Source organism: Tiliqua scincoides, chromosome 2, assembly GCF_035046505.1.
Source record: "Tiliqua scincoides isolate rTilSci1 chromosome 2, rTilSci1.hap2, whole genome shotgun sequence".
NCBI classification, from domain to species: Eukaryota; Metazoa; Chordata; class Lepidosauria; order Squamata; family Scincidae; genus Tiliqua; species Tiliqua scincoides.
The window spans coordinates 261,322,933-261,344,929 of NC_089822.1; the positions used below are offsets into that span (position 1 = coordinate 261,322,933).

Below are 21,997 nucleotides of genomic sequence, written 5' to 3' on the forward strand. Positions count from 1 at the left end.
TTCGCTTTAGGAAGTTGGTCACAAGGAAACACTCCCTTGAATACCTTACGGGTGGCGGGGTCAGCGGACAGCAGCCGCGTTAACTGCAGAGTGTCCATGTCACATATAATCAAACAGAACATTCCTCTGGTTATTTATTTCGATTATATTGTCAAAAACCCCATATACGATCATGTTAACGGTCTGCGGGAGGGGTTTGGCAAACCGAACTTCTGCCCTAAGGTTCCCCGTGTTGATCAAGGAATAGTGGTCGCCGCATTCCTGGTCGGGACAGGTCGAAGACGAAGAGCGTGTAGCCCCTCGCAAAGTCTTCTCTGTTGGCTATCAGCCCTCTGTCTTTCATGTGCTTACCAGTGGCATGCACCAGGCTCATGTACTCCCTCACAGAGCTTCCTTCTTGAAAGTCTGGTTGAAACGGCTTTGCAGGGATTTGGTAGCCCGACAGGTAAATAGCAAAAAAACTGATGTCATAATGCTTAAAGTTAAACGGGTTTTTGCTGAAGGTCCCACTGAAAGCGTCGTTGTCCACCAGGCCGATTACGACCATCTTCGGAAGTTGCCCAAGAAATAGGTTCTCTTGGTTACTGACACGACTCCCCGCAGGGAGACTGAACACTTTCATACTGACATGGTCCACGGGGTACTTGGCGGTGGTTGTAAGCAAAGCTTCAGCGTGCCCCAGCCGTACCCCTGGAGCAACTCTCACTTTCTTTACAAACAGCAACGCTGCCAAAATCTTCAACTTGTAGCGTACGTTTGCGTCATCAGTCATCAAGCAGAATCTGTCTTTGCTCCGGGTGAGTTTAATTTTCACATCCACGCCGTTTAACAGTAGTTTTTCTTGAAAAAAGAGGTCCGCGTGGAGATGACCCAGGAGTTCTATTTTTCTGCTTTCAGCAGTCAGCCCTGCTCTTTTAATAAACCCCTGGTTGTGCCTGTCCAGGTCCACTGAGTTGTGTTCACCAGGAGTGTCTTTGTAAAACATTCCTGCAAAGAACTGGCTGGATAGCGTGTCTTCGCCATAGTTTAACACTGCCTCGATGAAAGCCCTATAGGGGTAGCAGTTGTTACTCCGACTGATGAGTCTGTCTCCCAGGGTCACATCCAACTGACTAAAAATGGAAGCAATCGGGTAGTTCACCAGCACCACTTCGGCGTGCCTGTCAATGTTGCCACCATCTTCTTTTACAATTCTATACCTCAGGTATAGTAAAGTGTTGTTTAAATCCATATAATCCTCCCCATTCCCCGCAATGAAAAACTCCAAAGATGAAGACTCCGTCACCGCCGTCATCAGAGGCACCTCCACATAAATGCTTCCATCAATGCTGGTCTGTGTAGGGGCTATTTGGAACAGGTCTAGTTCGGATTTTGTACACTCTTCTGAGCAGTCGTGAATAAAAGCCATGATCGTTTTAAAAAATGTCTCTAGAGAGGGCTCTCATTCTACACCTCGGTCTCCGCGCTTTTCTCTTCTGCGTCGTCCTTCGGTTATTAGCCTTTCTTTTAAAGGGCCGGGGTGGGCCTGTCAGCAGTGCTCGTGATGCTTTTCGTTTAACCACTTTCCTTCTTTTCACATACATCAGCCCCAAGCCCCTTTGCGGAATAGCTTTATTCAATATGGCCTGAGAAACGTTCCCGACCACGTCTTGGGTAATATTGCGGGCAGCTAATGTTATGTGCGGCTTAATAATCTCTAATCCCCTCCTCAAAAGGGGAACCGCCTTTTGAAAAAGACTTCAGAAAATGCCTCCGACCCCTGCCCCATACATAACAGGTGCTCCATGAAATCCTTGAAGGCCTTGCCTGGCCTGCACCCTATAGTAGTTGCTATAAAGGGTGGGATCCCTGTAATGTTTTAAAAGAGCCATGTTTTAAAATAACCTGTTTTTCCTGGGACGGAAGTGCAGCTTCACATCCACTTTGCCGAAACGAAATGACACATTTTTGTTCTGGTCTGTCTTTATCTCCACTGTGATGGTATCTATATGGTCCCTGTTTATGAGGACATAATGCAGTCTATCGTAAGTGATTGTTACTCGATCACCGTTCTCTCCGCAAATAGGAACACAATAGGAACAACAGAGGCACATAAAAGTCCCCCACGACTTGGTGGTCTATAATGTCTGTGTAAACATATAGGGTGCTAACCCCCCCTGTAATATCTGCAGTGAAGGTTGATTTTCTGGTGGCTAAACTCGTGTCCCACCCCTGGGGGCTGGGGATAAGAATAGGCCCTCAGTTTGGCTGTACTTGTCGTAAGAGGCAACTAAACAGCCACCGGGTAGATGGGACTCGTCAGCCTGGGAAGGCAGCTCATCTGAGAGAAGGAAAACTCTGATCCCAAACCTCCACTGCCTTGTGGCTACATCCAGTTATGGAAAAGGCTTCAGGAGTCAACCTCAAGGCAAAATCAGGAGCCGGAGTCCCTGAGGCAGTTCATGGCTGAACACAGTCACGTTCTGGCAACTCCTGCGACGCCGCTGGAACCAACCGTATTGGCCTCTGCCTTTCCATTGGACCATTTCAGCGACGTGGAGAGGGGGGATTTGCTGCATGGGTAACAGCCTATCCTCCATACCTACTTTACCCAGGCTTCGCGCACTGTAGGGGACACTCTGTTCCAGAACCACCATTCAGAGCGTGACACCATAGTCTTCCAAGACTGAAGGATGCCAACAACAAAACTCGTGTCCAGCCCTAATATATGAGACAGTTCCGCTTCTGCTTCAATTTTGTGAAGCGACGGAGCAATAAGATAGACCTTCCTATCCACAGAATCATAGGTCAGAGATGTATCAGGTGGTGGATTTATATGACTCTTTACTACCTTGTTCATATTATCCAGTATGTCAGGTACTGAAGCGTAATAACCCCTCCGTAGAGTGAATAGCCATTCTGTCCTTCCATCGTCAATTTGAAACTTTCTATCGTTTGTGTGTCCCAGGTGTGAGGGTACTTTATCTCCGCTAACCCCACTTCCCACTCCCCTGGCAGATCCAGGGAGCGCGCCAGATGGATCGTAAAGGCAGCACTGCTGTTCTGATCAAATATTTTATTGCAGGCGTTGCTAGGAAGGGTGATGTAAAAATCATTTTCTGCCATTTTCCCCCTTCTCTACTTAGCTTCACACAGTTCAGAGTCTGCGATCCAACTATTAAATTTGTCAGGCCACCCTAACCATTTCACCAAGTGTTGCTTTTTCTTACTCCTCCCCCTCGTAGCTAGAACTTTTTCAACCCTGTAAACCCTATCCTCTCCCGCCCTCACTCTCTGTAATTCTTCAGGATAGAAGGTCCCCGCAATGCTCTCTCCCTCGTAATCTTTTAAGCTGTACACGGGTCTTCTCCCCTTGCTGCTGACTTGGTCGACTATGAAAATCTCAGTGGTAAAGCTTTGTTCGTAAGCTTTTTCAAATACCCCCTTGAGCTTTGAGATCCTCACATGATCTCCTTTTCTGAACACAGAAACCTCTTTTCTCCCTCTAACCCAATCTCCGTACACTGTTTTCCAGACAGACACGGCGTTGGATTGGTTCACATCCACAGGTCGAACCCTGGTTGTTCTGTGCACTGTGTGGTTATAACTGCTTATAAGTCGTGGTAGCACTTCCTTGTATCTAAAAGTGTTGTTAGCTATGAAAAATCTCCACATTCTTGATTTTAATGTTTTATTAAAACGTTCCACGACCGCAGCTTTGACCTCATTCCCTGTAACAAAGTGATGGACGCCTTGTTTTTTTAATAGTTCTCTCACAGTACGGTTTAGAAATTCTTTACCAGAATCAGTCTGCAATTTGCGAGGTATTCTCCCCTGCTTGAAGATGTGTTGAAAAGCGGCTGCCACCTGCCTACCTGATTTGTCTTTCAAGCTTCTGGCCCATTTGTATTTAGAAAGTATATCCACCACTGTTAAAATGTACTTGTGTCCTGCGTTGTACTTAGAAAATTGCTGCAAATCCACTGAATCAGCCTGCCATTGTGCATTCGTTCCCGAAACAACCTTTTTGTTTCTCTTAAATCATACTCGAGGCTGTTTGTGCAATGTGTAAGCATCTTGCTCTGCAAGCCACTCCTGAACATGTTTTTGAGTCAGCGATTTACTATGCTTTTTGGCCTGTTGAAAGAGGGTATTTACCCCTCCAAAGCTCCCGACCGCCTCAGGTGTATAATATATATTTTTTAAAATTTCCTCATGCTTTTCCATGATTCCAGTTTAGCACAGAAAGACGCGCAATCAGATAATGTAATTTTATTTTATTTTTTTTTCTTCACACTTTATTTTCATTCCTCCGGAATTTTAGGGGAGCAGGAGCGGCCTAGTGGTTCACTGAGACTCAGTCTTTCAAGACCCCCAACAACAACCTCTTCAATTTCCTAGACAAGACAAAAAAAAAAATCATGTCTCACACATTTTTTTTCCTCAGTGTCTAGTTATATTTCAGACCCCCCCCCCCCGGTAAAATTTTACATACAGACATGCACGGACACTGGTGATTTGTCTTCTTTCGGACTTTCCAGATATCTTCACTGATATCCCCATCAGCCGACCAGTCTAGTGGCGCAACATCTAGTTCCCGCATCTGATTTTTTTTAAAAAAGAAAATTGCAAATTATTACCACTCCACCCCATGTACCCAATATCGAAACCATCCCATACCCCCCCCAAAAACACTTTTTTTTTTTTTTGCTTACCATGGATTGCGTCCAATAGGGTGCTGAATCCACTTCACTTTCCTGGCTGTCAGGCAGAGAACTACCCCTGTATAAAACCCCCTCTGGAGGTCCAATACAGGGCTCTGGTTCTTCACTCTCCAAGGGCACCTTTCCAATTAAATCATCCAGGTGTGTAACCCATTCAAGTGAATTACTATGCGGATCCACGGTGTTATAAAAATTGATAGTTGTACCCAAGCACTGCCCATCTACAGTCTCCGTTTTTATTTTTTATTTTTTTACATTCGGGCCGGGGCCTTAAATACAGGGGCATGCCCTGGCATGCCCGGACATGTTCCTGAAAGCCAATTCCTATTGGTTCATTCCATTCCCTCCCCTTCCTCTCCTCAAAAAGCAAACATTTTGTGGGTCTTCCATTTTCTTTTATTTATTTTTAAAAATCATACAGTGTTTTCTTACATCTCCTTCACTTCTTACATACACTTAGACAACAGTGGCCTCTTGCAAGAAACTTTTGATACTTTTTTTTTTTAAACCACGGGCTCTACATACTCAAGGTAAGTGTAATCCTCCTCCCTCATCACAGAATCAAGCCACTTCAGGGTGTCAGGAAAAGCCTTCATGCTAGCGAACAGGCTTAAAATATAATCAACGGTTGTGGCGGTCAGATGCAAAAACCGTAAACTGTAAGCTATATTAATCACAGTGTTCAGAATTGCCAGCAGGTAGATTCTTTGACACACAACTTGGAATATACCTAATCTATCAAAATTATCCCAATCACTGCAACTGTGAACTTCCTTATCCATGCATTTAATTTTACATCCAAAACAGCAGTCAACTGAATACCCCTTATAATAATGCTTAAGAATCACATACATCGTAGCTCTGATTAGTGATTTCATAGCGCCTGAGTGGCAGCTTGGTCTAAAATACTCCACAGGGTTCTTCTGAAGGCCTAAAATATCACAGAAACTTGTTCGGCCTACTTGTTTTCCTGGAACTTTCTGGATCTTTAGAGATCCGGGACATTCTTTCTCCTCCGGGGATTCCTTTAAAAATATAAAAACAAACTTAATTTCTAATATTTCTGTCTTTCTAACCCATTAATACATCAATGAGTATCAAGCATGTCTGCAAAAAAAAAAAAAAAAATGTTACCTGCGCAATCTTGACTGCAGCTGCTTCCGGAAAGTCGGATACTGTGTGGAAAAGCACATCCCCACAGTCACAGCCTTTTGGGGGAAAACGCACACTCTCTTCATCCCACGCTAGCTTGTAAAGAAGCTCCATAGGTATCGGCATACAAAATTCTTCACTAACATTGATTTCACAGCAACGGCTTCTCTTCCTCAGTGGAGATCCCGTCAAACGCTCAGAGACTGAGGCCGAATGGGGGAGGTTCTCAAACACTGATCTGAGCACCCTGGTGTTAGGCGATTCGATGGGGCTCTGAGAATTAGTGGGTCTGACCAGGGTCTCCGGATCTTCTTCTTCGGTGCTCTCCAACTTAAACAGCTGCCAAGCATAGTTTTCACAACCAGGGGGCTTTTCAGGGCTCTCCATCTGCCAAGCAAGGTATTTACAAGCACAGGGCTTCTGGGGAGTTTCGGTCCCAGAAGGCGGCACGTTCTCCTTCTCTTCTTTGGGGCTCTCCATCTTGGTCAATTCCCTAGCAGGGATCTCGCACTCCAACTGGGGAGTCTCCATCTCAGAAAGTGAAGCGGGTGAGCTTTTCAGAGGGGATGCCATGGCTGCAGCAGGCTGATTCGCTTTCTCCCTCCCCCCGAAGGCCAGGGCCTTAAATACAGAGGGGGCATGCCCGGGCCTGTTCCCATTCCCCATTGGTCCCTGTGGTGGTCCGAGAACTACGAATCCCATTCCTATTGGTCAACAGTGTTGGGACAAGCTGTTTGAGGGGTCACATGAACCCCTTTCCAACACTTTATTGGCAGGCTCCTTTTCCCACCAAACCAAATGTCGGGGTGCTACAAAACCCTTCCCTAGTGGTCGACGGTCTTGGGGAAAGTTGTTTGAGGGGTCACTTGAACCCCCTTAGGGGGCAGGATTTCCGGTAAAAAGGGGCGGGACTTCCGCTGTCAAAGTTAGTTTGACATGAAGTATGTACTCCCTACTACTGATTGCTTTATCTGTTTTGGCTTTTTATTAGTCCAGGCACTTGGTATCCTCAGCAGATTGGTTCCACGACCTGCTGCAGATACCAAAATCAGTGGATGCTGAAATCCATGAGAGGCTAGCGTCACAGTGCCACAATTATGGGGAGGTTACATCAGCCTCCCTGCAGATTCCAGAGGTGGGGGGACGACTATTTTTTCAGGGTGGGCAATTATGTTAGGTATCTATACTGGTGTGCAAAATGAAAGGATAAGTATGGAGAAACATATGATTCCATAAATCACTCAAATTGCATGAAGAGAAAATATTTGGGGGGGGGAAGGGGAGTTTGAATGATGCACCAGGATTCCCTGAGTCCAGAAACAAAATCCATTTCCTTGGCAGGGTAATTTGTTTTTCACATTTCAGCACAGAGTGTTCACAGTCCTGGAGAGGAATGGGTTTTGGGGGGTATGTTCAGTTGCCCAGAAAGGGAGATGGGCTGAAAGGGAAAGATGGGAAGGAGGAGGTTGCTGGGAGCTTGAAAATAGGTCACCAAAACATAGACAAAATCCCTCTCTCTGGCTCTTCAGATGATGGGAAGGGAACTCGACTCAAGGGGAAGAATTCTCAACTTGGAGAAAATGACCCAGCAAAAACACCCAGGAGAGGATGAGGGAGAACCCAAGAGGATGTGCTGGGAACAGTTGAGGTGCAGGAGAAAGGATGTGAGTTCAACACAGAGCAGGGAGTGGAGCAATTTAGGGAATGCAAGGAATCTGGGGAGCTCCCAAAAAGACTTGGAGCTGCCTGCAGCAATCCCAGCCCAGTGGATATGGAGGGAGAAAAGTCATTATATTCCAGTTATGGCAGAAGGTACCACCCTAGGTCAGGACTTGTTTTTGAACATATCAGAGAAGAGTGCAGCGAAGGCCCACCGTTGGGGGAGAAGTTCCAGTTGAAATCAAAGCTTGATAAACATCAGAGCAGCTCCATGGAAGAGAAAAATTATGATTGCCCGGATTTCGGGATAAGGTTCCATTCAAATTCATCAGTAAAACACCAGATAACTCATACTGGAGAAAAGACTTGCAAATGCCATGACTGTGAAAACAGATTCTCTCAGAGATCACATTTACTAAGACATCAGAAGATCCACACAGGAAAGAAACCACACCAGTGTCCTGAGTGCAGAAAAAGTTTCTCTGTGAAATCACATTTGTTAAGCCATCTGTACACTCATACTGGGGGGGAGGGGTACCTCACAAATGTCCCAGCTATGGAAAGGCTTTCCTCATAGATCAGGTTTATTGAGACATCAGAATATTCATACTGGGGGAAAACCTCACAAATGTCCCGAACGTGGGAAAAGTTTCTCTCAGAGATCACATTTGCTTAGGCATCACAATGTTCATACTGAAGAGAAATCTCACAAATGCCTGGACTGTGGAAGACACTTCTCTCAGAGATCAAGAACCCATCAGTACATTCATACTGGGGAGAAACCTCACAAATGCCCCACATGTGGAAAAAGTTTCTCTCAGATGTCACATTTATTGACCCATCAAAAAACCCATACTGAGATAAATTTTACTGCTGTCCTAGGGGTGGGAAAAGCTTAATTGAGAAATGAAGACTGGTGGCTAATGTCATACTTGGGTAAACAGTTAATATACTGAAGGTCCAATGTTTTCTCAAGTTATGATTTCATTAGTTTATTTTGCCTTGTTTGTAACAAGTTGGTTGGCTTCTGCTGCAATCATTTAAGGAGAGTTACAGGGAAGGAGTTTGAACTTTGATGAGTTCATCTTGGCTGATAATTTATTATTATTATTATTATTATTATTATTATTATTATTATTATTATTATTATTATTATTATTTTACCCCACCTTTCTCCCCAAAGGGACTCAAGGAGGCTAACAAAACAAGGTTAAAACAAGTTAAAAACATAATTTAAAAGCAGATAAAAAACATAACATCATAAAAACAGTAGTCAGATAAAAACTAGTCAGGTAACAGCATTGCGCAGCAAAGTAGAAAAGGATCAGGCCTGTGAACAGATGTTGAAAAATAAATGGCAGTCACTGTTCAGTAGCCTGATTTAGGTTAGGCAAAGTTCTCAGGGCCACATAGAGCTCCACGCCTCATCCTGTGACTAGAAGCTGTGGAATAAATTATTCTGATAACCAAGATGCGCACATTGGCTTGTCTTATAGCATATATACCAGTGTTTCTCAAACTGTGGGTCGAGATTCACTAGGTGGGTCACGAAACAATTTCAGGTGGGTCCCCATTCATTTCAATATTTTATTTTTAATATATTAGACTTGATACTATCATGGTATGTGCATTTGGGGAAATATGACAGATCGGTACTTTTAACAGGTTACTCTGTATATGCTTTTAACAATGATAGTCAATGGGGCTTACTCCTGGGTATGTGTGGGTAGGATTGCAGCCTAGGATTGTGAAAAATTTTCCTGCTTGATGATGTCACTTCCAGTCATAACATCACTTCTGGTGGGTCCTGACAGATTCTCATTCTTAAAAGTGGATTCTGGTATTAAAAGTGTGAGAACCACTGCTCTATTTCTCTTACAGCACAATCCTATCTTCAGCTGGAACAGGCAGGCCAGGAGACCTGCGCTGTATTTAGTGCAAGATTGGGGCCTGAAGTGGCTCAGTTGGAGGCAAGGAAAAACTCTTTCCCTTACCCCTGAGCAAGCCACCACTGCCACAATAGGCCTCTTTGAATTTGCACCACCTCCAGAAGTGGCGTAAGTCTGAGTAGAGCAGAGTGGCTTGCAGACACTCTGCACTGCTCAGGGAATGGGGTTGGGATTCAGCATAAAAGCCGGGTCCCAGCCCCACCTCCTGCTTCCTGCCCACCTGCTCCCATGACTGCCCTTTGCTCCCTCCCACACCCCGGAGTGCCTCCTCCTGGCACTCTCCAGACCCTTGCATCAGCCAACTTAGCCAATGCAACCCTCCCTGTCTGAGTCAGCACAGAGGCTGGGTTTAGCCTCTTTGGGCTGGCAGGCATTGCTGTGCCAGCCCAGCTGACTCTCGAGGAGGTGCAAACATGCTCTACAGCATGTTTACAACCTTCCTGGGCCAACTCAAGGGACTTGCACCAGCCCTAGGTGCAGTCAGGATTGCACCCTTAGTCAATGGGGGCTGTTTGGACAGCAGTATCTGTCCAAGGTCTTCTACTGTGAAGATAGGTGCAAAGAACTCATTTAATTTCTCTGCCATCTCTAAGTCTCCTTTTACCTCCCCTTTCTCTCCCTCATCATCCAGAGGGCCAACCGCTTCTCTGTTGGGTTTCCTGCTTCTAACATATTTGAAGAAGCTTTTATTATTCCCCTTAATGTCCCTGGCCATGTGTTCCTCATAGTGTCAATTGGTCTCCTGTATCACCTTCTTACATTTCTTTTGCCACAGTTTGTTTCTTTTTATTCTCCTCATTCAAGCAAGACTTCCATTTATGGAAGGAAGTTTCCTTGCCCTGAACAGCCTCTCTATCTTGGCTCATTAGCCATACTGGCATCCTCCTAGGAATCGAACCCTTCCTCCTTTATGGTACACACTTCCGCTGGGCCTCTATTACTGTTGTTTTAAACCATTTCCACAAACTCTGGAGAGATTGGACCCTCTTTACCTTCCCTTTCAACGTCTTCCTAACTAGTCTCCTAATTTGAGGGAAGTTCGCCCTTCGGAAATCAAGGGTTTTTGTGACAGATTTGTTTGGTACAACATGCATGTTGAAACGGATTGCAGCATGGTCACTGTTCCCCAATGGCTCAATAACATTTACATCTCTAACCAAGTCCTGAATAATATTGAATCCAGAGTCACCTGTCCTCTGGTTGGCTCCATGACGAGCTGCTCTAAGGCACAGTCATTTACCATGTCAAGAAATCTGGTCTCTCTTCCATGACCAGAACACAAATTGACCCAGTCGCTATGAGGATTTCCCCCATGATTACAACCCTATCTCTCCTTGATACCACCTTGATTTGTTTCCTCATTTCAAGGTCCCCTTCAGGTTTTTGGTCCAGAAGACAATAGCATGCCCCCAGTATTCCATTGCTCCTCAAGCCTGGTAATTTAACCCACAGAGATTCCATGGTGGAGTTGGAGACTTCCGGGCATTCGCATAAAAGCACTTGTATACGAAGTCCCCCAAGATGGGCTGCTTATTTGTTCCTTTCCCCCTGCGGGGGAATTCATGCCCATTCATGTTTTGCTGAATGGGCTATCACATCCCATCATGCTTCCACTCCCAATTCCTACTCCTACTCTGTCCCTGCCTTGTTGTTCTCTAACCTCCCTGTCCTCATTCCATAGGGATGAGGAGTCCCGAATCAGATGCCCCTTGGCTCCTGTTGGCTTTCCCCAGGGTCAGTTGCCACAGTTTATGTTTCTTTTTATTCTTCTCATTCGAGTGAGACTTCCGTTTATGGAAGGAGGTTTCCTTGCCATGTACAGCCTAACTCAGCCACGCTAGCATCCTCCTACAGCACCTCCAATATGGCATCCCACCTCCAATATGTCTCCTTGTTCCATCCTTTCTCCACCCATCATGCCAACTCACCTCCAGTGGTGGGTCTTCTTTGCCCAACTGCATGCCTGGGGCTTCTGCATCATCTCTGTGACATTTCTGATGATCGGGAAGGCATTCAGGGAGTTCCACCATGGAATTCCACCGTGGAAAGCAACCATAGGTTTGGACTGCGTCTCCACAGTGGAAAGAGATTTGGTCAGAAGGTTATACTAATTAAACATAGGAGCACCCAGGACAAAAACTGAATTGTGCATCTCTTGTCCAGGAGAAAGGAAAGCCCCTGGCCAGGCCACCTGCTGAACAGAGTATGTGCCTGTCCATTGGGTGCTCCAGGTCAGAGGTCAGGTGGGCAGGTTCAGGTGGCCCAAGATGTCAAGATGGAAGTTGTTCCCATACACAATGCATCTGTGACGATGCCAGAGCCAAACACCTTCCCTCTCAATGACAACAGAGAAACTTAAAATTGGGCAGGAGCCTGGGTGAGGTCAAAACATCTGGGCAGGGAAATGGAATTTCCAAATGGATCCACTAAAATTCATGGGCATTGCATGGGGAGGCACAGCTCAGCATGGGGTGGGAAGAGCCTTGCCCACTGGCCTATCAGGAGACCCTGGTGCCCAAGGGAGCATCCCCCCTTTTAGACCACTGAGATGGTCTAGGGCTAGGCTGAACCTTCAGAACAGAACTGAAGCCAGGTGGCCTTGCAATAGATCTCCTGGGCGGGAGTCTGGTCTCCCTCCCTGCAAAGAAGGGGGATCTGGACCCTCAGCAGAACTGGAATGACTGAGATGCTGCCCTTCGTGCAAGGGATCAGGGGACAGCCTGGCCACGTTCACACGAGACCTGCTGGAGACAAGCAGGAGCAGCAGAGCACAGCAGCAGAGCAGCAGAGCAGAGGAGAAGGAGCCCCGCAAGGGAGGACTTCTCGGGGCCAGGATGATGGGGATCAGCCCAACCCAGCTGCAGGGGGGCTGCGGGGAGAGAGGACTCCCAAGTCTCCGCATCCTCCTCCGAGGGGTCCGGGAAGGACAAGGCTGGAGGGAGGGCTGCTGGGGGAGGGCAGGTGCGGAAGGGTTAAGGGAGGGGCGGCGCAGGGGCGGGGATGCTGGTGGGGACGCCTCTCCCTGCCCCGGGTGGGGAAGGAAAGGGGAGGGAGGCGCAGGAAGAGGAGGGATCGCTGGTTCCCGTGCTGGGGAAGGGGACGGAGGGTCGTGCCGCAGCTGCCTGGGGTTCCCCCTGCGAGGCGGGAGGGCTGCTGGGTGAGTTCCGCAGAGCGGAGGGTGCAGCCCGGGAGAGCGACCCGCAGCTCAGCCCCCACATTTCTCTGGGCTGGCAGTGCGGATGGTGGGAGGCTGCAGGCTGGGATCCTGCAGGAGGCTCTGCACCCAGGGCCGGGGGGGGGGGTACATGGGGAATACGGGGGGGCGGTACACGGATCCAGGGTTAAAGGGGGGCAGACATTTCCTGGGGTCGGATTTTCCGATCTCAGCCAGCCTCCCTCCCACGTGGGATGCTGCTGGGGGGGCTGCCACTAACCTGCTTGACACTCCTGGACACAATGTCACATCTGGGAGGAAAGTGGCCTGCTACAGTAGCTCTTTGGCTTGTGCATCCACTGGCCACGCAGGGGTGCCCGAGAGCCCAGGGACTCATCGGCAGAAGTAATACACAATACCCCAAAGACACTTTCCCTTCTAGTGCCAGCCTTAATATGATGATGATGCTCATTTCCTGCAGTGATTTTCTATAGCAGGGGTGCCCAAACCCCGGCCCTGGGGCCACTTGTGGTCCTCGAAGTCTCTCATTGCGGCCCTTAGGGAGCCCCCAGTCTCCAATGAGCCTCTGGCCCTCCGGAGATTTGTTGGAGCCCACACTGGCCCGATGCAACTGCTCTCAGTGTGAGGGTGACTGCTTGACCTCTCACGTGAGCTGTGGGATGAGGGTTCCCTCCACTGCTTGTTGTTTCACATCTGTGATGCAGTAGCGGCAGCAAAGGAAAGGCCGGTCTTGCTTTGTGCAAGGCCTTTTTTAGGCCTTGAGCTATTGCAAGACCTTCATTCATTCATATAAGTTCATCTTTAATATATTCATTTATGTAAATGTATGTAAATTTATTCAAATTTTAAATGTAAATTAATTATTTTTCCCCCCCGGGGCCCCCGACACAGTGTCAGAGAGATGATGTGGCCCTTCTGCCAAAAACTTTGGACACCCCTGTTCTATAGCTGCAAGATTTTGGAGAGACTGAGGCATGTGTTTGGTTTTCCATGTCTAGCTGCTGCTGATGCCACATGGGTGGGTAACAGGGATGTGCAGTAGGGAGGGAGGCAGGGCCTCCCCACCACGCATGGGTCTTGGGTGCTTGGGCACCTCAAAGGACAGCGGTGCTTTTTGAAGGACTCCAGTGGGGAGGCACTGCCTCACCTGTCTCCCCACCCGCTACATGTTCCTGGTGGGTACACATCCCTGGTCTCTGCACAAGGAAGCCCCATAGACCTTGGCTTCAAAGACTTTTCTGGCTGTTGCCACCACCCCGTCCCTGTTTTGCTCCCACCCTGCCCCTGTTCTGCCAATCCCCATTGCCCCACTCCCCCCCCCTCTGTTTCACCCCTCTTCTCTTGCTTGGGAGAGTGCCCAAAACAAACTCTGTACCTTCTGATAATATTCCTCCCAGAGGTCTTTGCACTGGCCTGATTGCTCCTGAACAGGAGTGAAAAAAATATGAATTATTGGATATAGTATCTTAAAAATCATGGTAGGGCTCACCTACCCACCTCAGAGAAAGCAATGGTAGGCCAGGTGGAAAATTGATGCAGGTTTTTGCAGTGCCAGGTTGTCCTGAATGTATCCAAGAGCAGGAGTTTAGTTCAGACTGAGAATCCACTTTCCCCAACCAGGTTGCCACCTTCTTTTCTGGCGTGACTCTTGTGCCCTTTCCTGACAGGCAGAAATTCAACAGGTCTTCACCCCCAGCATGGTAAAACACTGATCTGAAACATTTGTTCCCCCCCCCAACATAAAGATTCCATTGAAGTGTCTGTCCCAAATATGTGCATCTTTTTCCCCCTTTGTGTTCAGCTGTGTATGTAGCTCAGGAAGAAACTTCCCTTTCAGCTCAGGAATTCCTCCAGAGAAAGGTCTTGGATTGCTGGCAGCCTCTGACATTTGCATCTCTTTTGACACCAGGTAGAACTCATCAACCTTGAGCCATCCCTTTTTGGAGTGCAATAAGAGCAGGCAAGCAGAAAGAAATTGAATCATCTCCTCAGCCCATCTAGGAAGATCAAGTGTTTAAGGGCACAGGTGTTTGCCTAAATCAAAGACCCTGGAAGGCCATCCCTAGGGCTCCATTTGTAGGAGTGGAGCCAGGAGCAAAGCCATGAAGGAGCAAACAGGTGGAGATCTTGCAGAAGGAACAGGAGTGACAGGAGAAGTCATAGGCAGAGATCAGCCTGAATCTGTGATGGAGCCACAAGAGGGCCAAGTGGAGCCAGGAAGGGAAATGCAACAGCGTTGGGAAACCCAATGGCAGCAGTTCCTCCAGACCCTGCAGGCTCCTCACCCTACATGGGGGAACCCCCAACTGTTGGAGACTGCACCCTGGGATGATGCCAAGACCTTTCTAGTCTCCTTTGAGCAAGTGGCTGCAGCCTGTCGGTGGCCCAGAGGAGAGTGGGTGGCTCGGCTCCTGCCTGCACTGAGTGGACAAGCCCAAGAGGCCTTTAGCCTCCTGGCAGACAGAGATAAAGAGGATTATGGGAAAGTGAAGGCTGCCATCTTAAGAGGTGAAACCCTAAGAAGGGAGAAGCAGCGGCAGCATTTCCGGCAGTTCTGCTGCCTAGAGCTGGGAGACCCGCAAAGGATGTACAGCCAAGTTCAGGAGCTTTGCTGCCAGTGGCTGAAGCCCGAGAGGCACACGAAGGAGCAGATCCTGGAGCTGCTGGTCCTGGAGCAGTTCCTGGCCAGCCTGCCGGTGGACGTCCAGTGCTGGATTCGGGCAAGAGGGCCGGAAAGCTGTGCCCAGGCTGTGGCCCTGCTGGAAGATTTCCTGTTGAGTCGGAGAGAGGCTGAGGCAGGGGCAGGACAGGTGAGGCCTTAGTATTTAATTCCCAGATTTTTAACCAGACACAGAATGTGGGGTAGGTTGTTGGAACATTGTATTGTATTGTATTGGCAACCTTCAGTCTCGAAAGACTCTGGTATCGCGCTCTGAAAGGTGGTTCTGGCACAGCGTCTAGTGTGGTTGAAAAGGCCAATCCGGGAGTGACAATCCCTTCCACACTGGGAGCAAGTGCAGTCTGTCCCTGGTCTGTCTCCCTGGCTATGAGCCTTCCTTCTTTGCCTCTTAGCCTCAGACTGTTGGCAAAGTGTCTCTTCAAACTGGGAAAGGCCATGCTGCACAGCCTGCCTCCAAGCGGGCCGCTCAGAGGCCAGGGTTTCCCACTTGTTGAGGTCCATCCCTAAGGCCTTCAGATCCCTCTTGCAGATGTCCTTGTATCGCAGCTGTGGTCTACCTGTAGGGCACTTTCCTTGCACGAGTTCTCCATAGAGGAGATTCTTTGGGATCCGGCCATCATCCATTCTCACGACATGACCGAGCCAACGCAGGCGTCTCTGTTTCAGCAGTGAATACATGCTAGGGATTCCAGCACGTTCCAGGACTGTGTTGTTTGGAACTTTGTCCTGCCAGGTGATACCAGCACAAAGGGTAGAAAATTGATAGGCGAAGCTTTTCCCTGGTCATAGTTAGAGAGCATTGAACCAACCGTGACAGACTTCCCAGCCCAGAGGTGGTGATGGGGAGAACACTTGGCCACCTTATGCTGTCCTCTCAGCTATGTCAGTTGCCCAGCCTAGAAAGCTGCACAGAGCTTTATTTCTCAGAAACCGTTTCTGGAATTAAATGCCAAGGGAGTAGGATGTAAGCGAACAGGATGTATCTCTTGTTCTTACTCTGACTCAGAGTAAGATTCTTTTTACTGCCTCAGGAGCCATTGCAGGAGTGCCCTGTGAACCTCCTTGATGCAAAGGAGGAACCCTTGGACATTGTGCAGGGGGAGATCTCCAGAGAACATGCGGAGATGTTCAGAGAACCCAAGCAGAACATCGAGGAGGAGGAGCCCTCTTTGCCAGGTAACTAAGTGCTGCCACGAGCAGGGTCACGAAACGTAAAGGGAAGGGAACAGTCCTGTAACTTTATTAGCCATGCAGAGGAGGGAATTGGGGAGGTTTCTGTCCAAGTGTAACCCTTCTGCTCACCCCCCCCCCCAATTTGCCAGGTCTAGGGATCTCTAAGAGTGTTGGGGCAGGTGGAATTTTAGCAGGGGTGGCTTTCCTTGCCTCTGAGATGACAGAGTCCCTGTCTTGTACACAGCTGTTCAAGGAACCGGATTCTGCCCTGTTTTGCCTCTGGCTGGCAGTCTAAAGAAGAACAGGTGGACTAGACCTCCTTCCCCGTAAAATGTCCCTTCTGTCCCTCACAGGCCTTGGAATCGCACATCCAGCTTCGGTGCTTCCCCCAGAAGGTCAGGGCAAGACTGAAGATGAGCTGAGCAAGGCTCCTGGTGTCCAAGTGGACCAGGTTGGTTTGTGAAGGGCCAGGGCAGATGGCAGCCAATGTTCTTTTGGTGGAGGTAAGCAGGGCTGGTCCATCATGGGGCCAACTGAGGAGTTCGCCTCAGGTAAGAGAGTGGTGAATGGAACCCAGTTCCATCTGTCCACTTTCCTCCACTGCCTCCAGGGCCTCTTCTGCTCTGTATCCTCTTTTCAGTCAAGGGAGTGGGGGGAGCAGAATCTTGCTCATGACCAGGGATGAAGGGACAGCATTTGCCACATGTCCTCAGGGGCTAGGAGGTTCTTTGGCAGGGAAGAGCTCCAATTTTCTGGAATCTGCCCCTGGTAAGCCTTTCTCACTTTAGGGAGGTGCCTGTTAAGATTTCAGAGCTGCTGGTGTTGCCATTCTTTGCTTTGCTGGATGTTACGTCTGTCACGGTCAATTGGATCTTGTTTGTGGTGAACACATGGACAGGTGTGAATGCACACGTGTTGACATTTAAGGCACCATATAATGCACAGAGTACCATTCTGAACTTTCAGTAAGATACTAGAGGGCGACTGTTTTTCTAGGATATCCTTATGGAAAAGAACAAACACAGTCTTTGCTTCAAAACCAGAGTCCACGACTGGCCACTGGAGAGCAAATTCCTACAGCAGGCAGTGGCAGGACTTCAGCAGTGCATGGAAGGCAGGAATAGGGGGACACTTGAGGCAGTGAACTGTGGTGTAAGGCATCATGAAGGCACCTGGGACCCACTTACCCATGGGTGGATTCCATGGGCAAAGGTAAAAGTAAAGGTTTCCCCTGCATATATTTCCTCTGCACAGCCGTATGTGACTCTAGGGGGGCTGCCTCTAAATGATGTAGCCATGTGGACAGGGTCCTGATCCAAGGTGCTAAGCTGCATGTACATGGTTGGGCTGCCAACATGGCAAATTGAGTCGGTAAAAAGCATTGGGTTTCCCATTGTATGTACAGTTGTAGCCAGAGGTTACAGTCAGACATCTGACCAGGGGCCATTTCACCCAGAGAAGTGATCCGTGTGCCAGGGCATGCCAAACACATGCACACACAATGGTTAGCTCATCTATTCTTGCATGCCTTGCTTAATTCAGTGGAGTATGCTGATATCTGATGCGTATGTGCAACCTCCTGGATTTAGAAATGGGCTATGTCAGAATGCCAGATGCAAGGGAGGGCACCAGGATGCAGGTCTCTTGTTATCAGGTGTGCTCCCTGGGGCATTTGGTGGGCCGCTGAGAGATACAGGAAGCTGGACTAGGTGGGCCTATGGCCTGATCCAGTGGGGCTGTTCTTATGTTCTTATCCATTGATGAAAGCAGAGTCTATCTTGTGTTCTGGATTATGGAGTTGAAAGGGCATGATCTCATGTCTGTGAATTAACGCCATGCCTTGTGCAACACAATTTAATGTGGGGGCTGGGATGTATTCCTGTGCCCTGCAGATGATGAACCCGAGGAAGACAGATGCGCCTTTCCACGTAGTTGAGCTGACACCGATTCAGTCAAGCCAGACCATGTTCTGGACAGTTCTGCAGGAGGAGGATGAAAATGTGGATTCCCTGGGTAAGGACCTGCTCTGCTCAGTTCCAGTAAATCCTGTAAAAAATTGCACATCCCACTGTTATAATTGGAGATATCTACATAGATCCTGCTCCAAACAGTACATAAATGTGCTTAACACGCAAAGAATAACTGAAATATATTTTTAATCATACATGTGATCAAAATGTGGAAAAAACGATCAAGAAGTGAATGGAAATGTGGCTGGATGGGCTGCAGCTAAGGGAATTCATAGGCTTCAGCACATCCTTCTTTTTCTAAGGAGCTATGCTGCACATGCCTGATCTCTGAAGCTAAGCAGGGTCAGGCCTGGTTAGTACTTGGATGGGAGATCGCCTGGGAATACCAGGTGCTGTAGGCTTATACCATAGTCTTTCGAGACTGAAAGTTGCCAACCATTTGTGCTGCAAACCTCCTTTCTGCTGATGCCGTCTCCTTTCTTCTCTGCCCTTCACCCCTCACACACACCCATCTGCCTCTTTCTTTTTCAAAATTGGGAGGAAACTCAGCAGCAAGGAGGCAGAAGAAGAGCAGTGAACAAATCATGCTCAAAGTTCTTCCCTCTACTTAATTATCCAGCACAGGAACAGTGGCACCAAACCACTACTGCTGCTTCCTGTGCCGGAGTTGAACAGGCTGGAGGTCTCCTCAGAGTAACGGGACATTTGTTCCCTCACCCTGAATTAAAGCACCTGCCTTTTCAATAAGGCTTCTTGGAGCTGTGCCAGAAAAATTGCTTTTGAGCCTGGAAGGCAGTGTAGGATTCAGCGGGTGAGTCTCTGCCAGTCCCACCTCCATTCTGCTCTCCATACACCTTCCTCCCCACCAGGAACACCTCTTTCACACTTTCCCCATGCTTCTTAGTGCTTACCTTGTCTCCACCAGCAGCTGGGGCTCCAACTCTGGCATTGACGGGGCAGTGCATGCCTCCATGCTTACTTGCTGGGTGGGGCAAAAGCACCTTACGGCTTGCTTGCAGCACTCAGTGCCAGTGCTTGGTCATAGCGCTGGGGCTAGGGCAGCATGGGATCAGTCTGCTTGTTTGCTCCTGGAATCCCAGATGTATCCAGACTACAGTTCACAACTCTGGCTCTTTCATTCGATGTGATCCTTTCTAGAAAACATCAGACTTGTTAGTAGATTGCTTCATAGCTTCCTTAAATCTGAAAGCCTTGTTCTTCACTAGATGCATTCTTCTTTATTCTTTTCATTTTTCTTAATCTTGCTCTCCAGTTGTGACCTTTCTTTCTTTCTTTCTTTCTTTCTTTCTTTCTTTCTTTCTTTCTTTCTTTCTTTCTTTCTTTCTTTCTTTCTTTCCTTCCTTCCCTCCCTCCCTCCCTCCCTCCCTCCCTCCCTCCCTCCAAAGAAACATATATTAATGAAGCCACTTGCAGGTACAGGTTGATGTGGCTTTTCTGGGCCCCAGTTCTGATTGCAAACAAAAATGTTTTATTATGACATCCCCAGCTAGCTGGACTTTCTGCTATTGGCTTCTTATTGCATTTCGCTCTTTCTTTCAGCAGCGTCGGTTTGGAACCAGATTGGAAGAAAGAGGCAGCTGGCTCATTCTTCCCAGCAAAGACCCCACTCAGGGAAGAAACCCTATACATGCCACAAGTGTGGAAAGAGCTTCAGTCGAGGTGAAGTCCTTAAGAAGCATAAGAGAACTCACACAGGGGAGAAACCCTATACCTGCCAGGAGTGTGGAAAGAGCTTCCGTGAGAGTAGTAAACTTACAATCCACCAGAGAGTTCACACAGGGGAGAACCCCTACACATGCCAGGAGTGTGGAAAGAGCTTTAGTCAGAGTGGTCACCTTACGACTCACCAGAGAACTCATTCAGGAGAGAAACCATATATGTGCCAGGAGTGTGGAAAGAGATTCACTACGAATGGTGACCTTAAAATCCACCAGAGAACTCATTCAGGGGAGAAACCCTACACATGCCAGGAGTGTGGAAAGGGATTCACCACGAGCAGCAAGCTTAAAAGCCATCACAGAACACACACAGGTGAGAAACCTTATACATGCCAGGAGTGTGGCAAGAGCTTCACTCGAACTGGTTACCTTCGTATGCATAAGAGAACCCACACAGGGGAGAAACCCTACAGATGCCAAGAGTGTGGAAAGAGCTTCATTTCCAGCAGCTACCTTATAATCCACCAGAGAACTCACTCAGGTGAGAAACTTTATTCATGCCAGGAATGCGGAAAGAGCTTCATTTCCAGCAGCAAGCTTATGATGCACCAGAGAACTCATTCAGGGGAGAAACCCTATACGTGCCAGGAGTGTGGAAAGAGCTTCATTTCCAGCAGCAACCTTACATCTCATCAGAGAACACACAGACGGGGAAAACCTTTTATATGCTAGGATTATGGGAAGAGGTTCATTCTGAGTGGTGATTTTAGGATACATCAGAAAATACACATGGGGAGAAGCCCTATACATGCCAAGAGTGTGGAAAGTGCTTCCTTACATAACATCAAAGAACTCACATGGTAGAAAAGTCTTATACATGCCAAGAAGGTGGAAAGAGCTTCAGTTGGAGTGCTTAGGATCTATCAGAGGAATCATTCAGACGAGAAATTCTATATATGCTAGGAGCAGTGGCATAGCTAAGAGGTGCAGAGGTTGCCAGTTGCACTGGGCAACAGACACTTGTGGCCAAAATTGTGAACACCATGAATACATACATACCATGAATAATACCCTCTATATATCATTGGAAAGGTAATTTAATACTGAATGCAGTGAAACAAACTGTGTTGGAATATATGTATTCTATCAAAAGTTGTGGCCAATTAACCAGAAAACATTTTATTTATTTATTTACTGGATAAATTAAATTTGATTTCATCATGGAGTGGGATGGCTTCAAAATCTTCTTTGACCCCAGGTAGTAGATGCCTTAGCTATGCCACTGGTTGTGATGTCACTTCCAGGGCATCAGTTTGCCCTCAGCATTGGGCTACACTTTCACTAGCTACACCATTGGCTAGGAGTATGGAAAAAAATTTTGTGCTCAGTCTAGACTTATTGCACATAAAAGTGGAGAGTAGCCATATAAATGCTGGCAGGTAGAGGACAGGATTTTCATAGTGGAGTCACTTTGCCCATCCAAGAATTGAACTTTGGAACATTCTTACTGTTTCTCCAGTGTTCTGCTGAAATGTGTATGAAATAGTTTCTCCTTTAAAAAAAATAAATTTTGTCAACCAATGTCCTGCTATGATTTCCTAGAGATTATGGACTGTGTTAGACCTGGATCTTGGTATGTTCTGTCAGCTTCTTGTTGGACCAGACTCTCTTTGTGAGTCTGGAAAACGTGGTAGCTGCTTTACCGATGCGCTTGTTTAGCTCGGTATCGAGAGAAAGATCGAGGTATCGAGGAACATACCAAGATCCAGGTCTACAGAGCTTGCGTCCTGAGTACACTTCTGTACTGCAGCGAGTCATGGACTCTTCGCTCACAACAGGAGAGAAAACTGAGCGCTT

General features: G+C 47.7%; 2 protein-coding genes across 2 annotated transcripts; one reads left to right on the plus strand and one right to left on the minus strand.

Annotated features, from left to right (window-relative positions):
• Positions 1-217: 217 nt before the first annotated feature.
• Positions 218-1,408, minus strand: LOC136639124 (uncharacterized protein F54H12.2-like). Its single transcript, XM_066613143.1, has one exon. It carries the CDS (start codon positions 1,406-1,408, stop codon positions 218-220), a length of 1,191 nt encoding a protein of 396 aa, XP_066469240.1.
• An 11,125-nt stretch (positions 1,409-12,533) lies between these two features.
• On the plus strand, positions 12,534-20,936 carry LOC136640398 (zinc finger protein 397-like). Its single transcript, XM_066615506.1, has 6 exons — positions 12,534-12,620; positions 14,548-15,448; positions 16,350-16,494; positions 16,845-16,942; positions 18,384-18,504; positions 20,022-20,936. The coding sequence occupies exons 2-6, from the start codon at positions 14,741-14,743 to the stop codon at positions 20,870-20,872; spliced, it is 1,923 nt and encodes a 640-aa protein (XP_066471603.1). The 5' UTR covers positions 12,534-12,620; positions 14,548-14,740; the 3' UTR covers positions 20,873-20,936.
• Positions 20,937-21,997: the final 1,061 nt, after the last annotated feature.

Bases quoted from the DNA above. Each gene is read 5' to 3' on its own strand.
- LOC136639124 (XM_066613143.1), bottom strand. From the start codon at position 1,408: ATGGCTTTTATTCACGACTGCTCAGAAGAGTGTACAAAATCCGAACTA.
- LOC136640398 (XM_066615506.1), top strand. From the start codon at position 14,741: ATGAAGGAGCAAACAGGTGGAGATCTTGCAGAAGGAACAGGAGTGACA. The intron at 15,449-16,349 runs GTGAGGCCTTAG...TTACTGCCTCAG, and splicing joins CTGAGGCAGGGGCAGGACAG to GAGCCATTGCAGGAGTGCCC. The intron at 16,495-16,844 runs GTAACTAAGTGC...TGTCCCTCACAG, and splicing joins GGAGGAGCCCTCTTTGCCAG to GCCTTGGAATCGCACATCCA.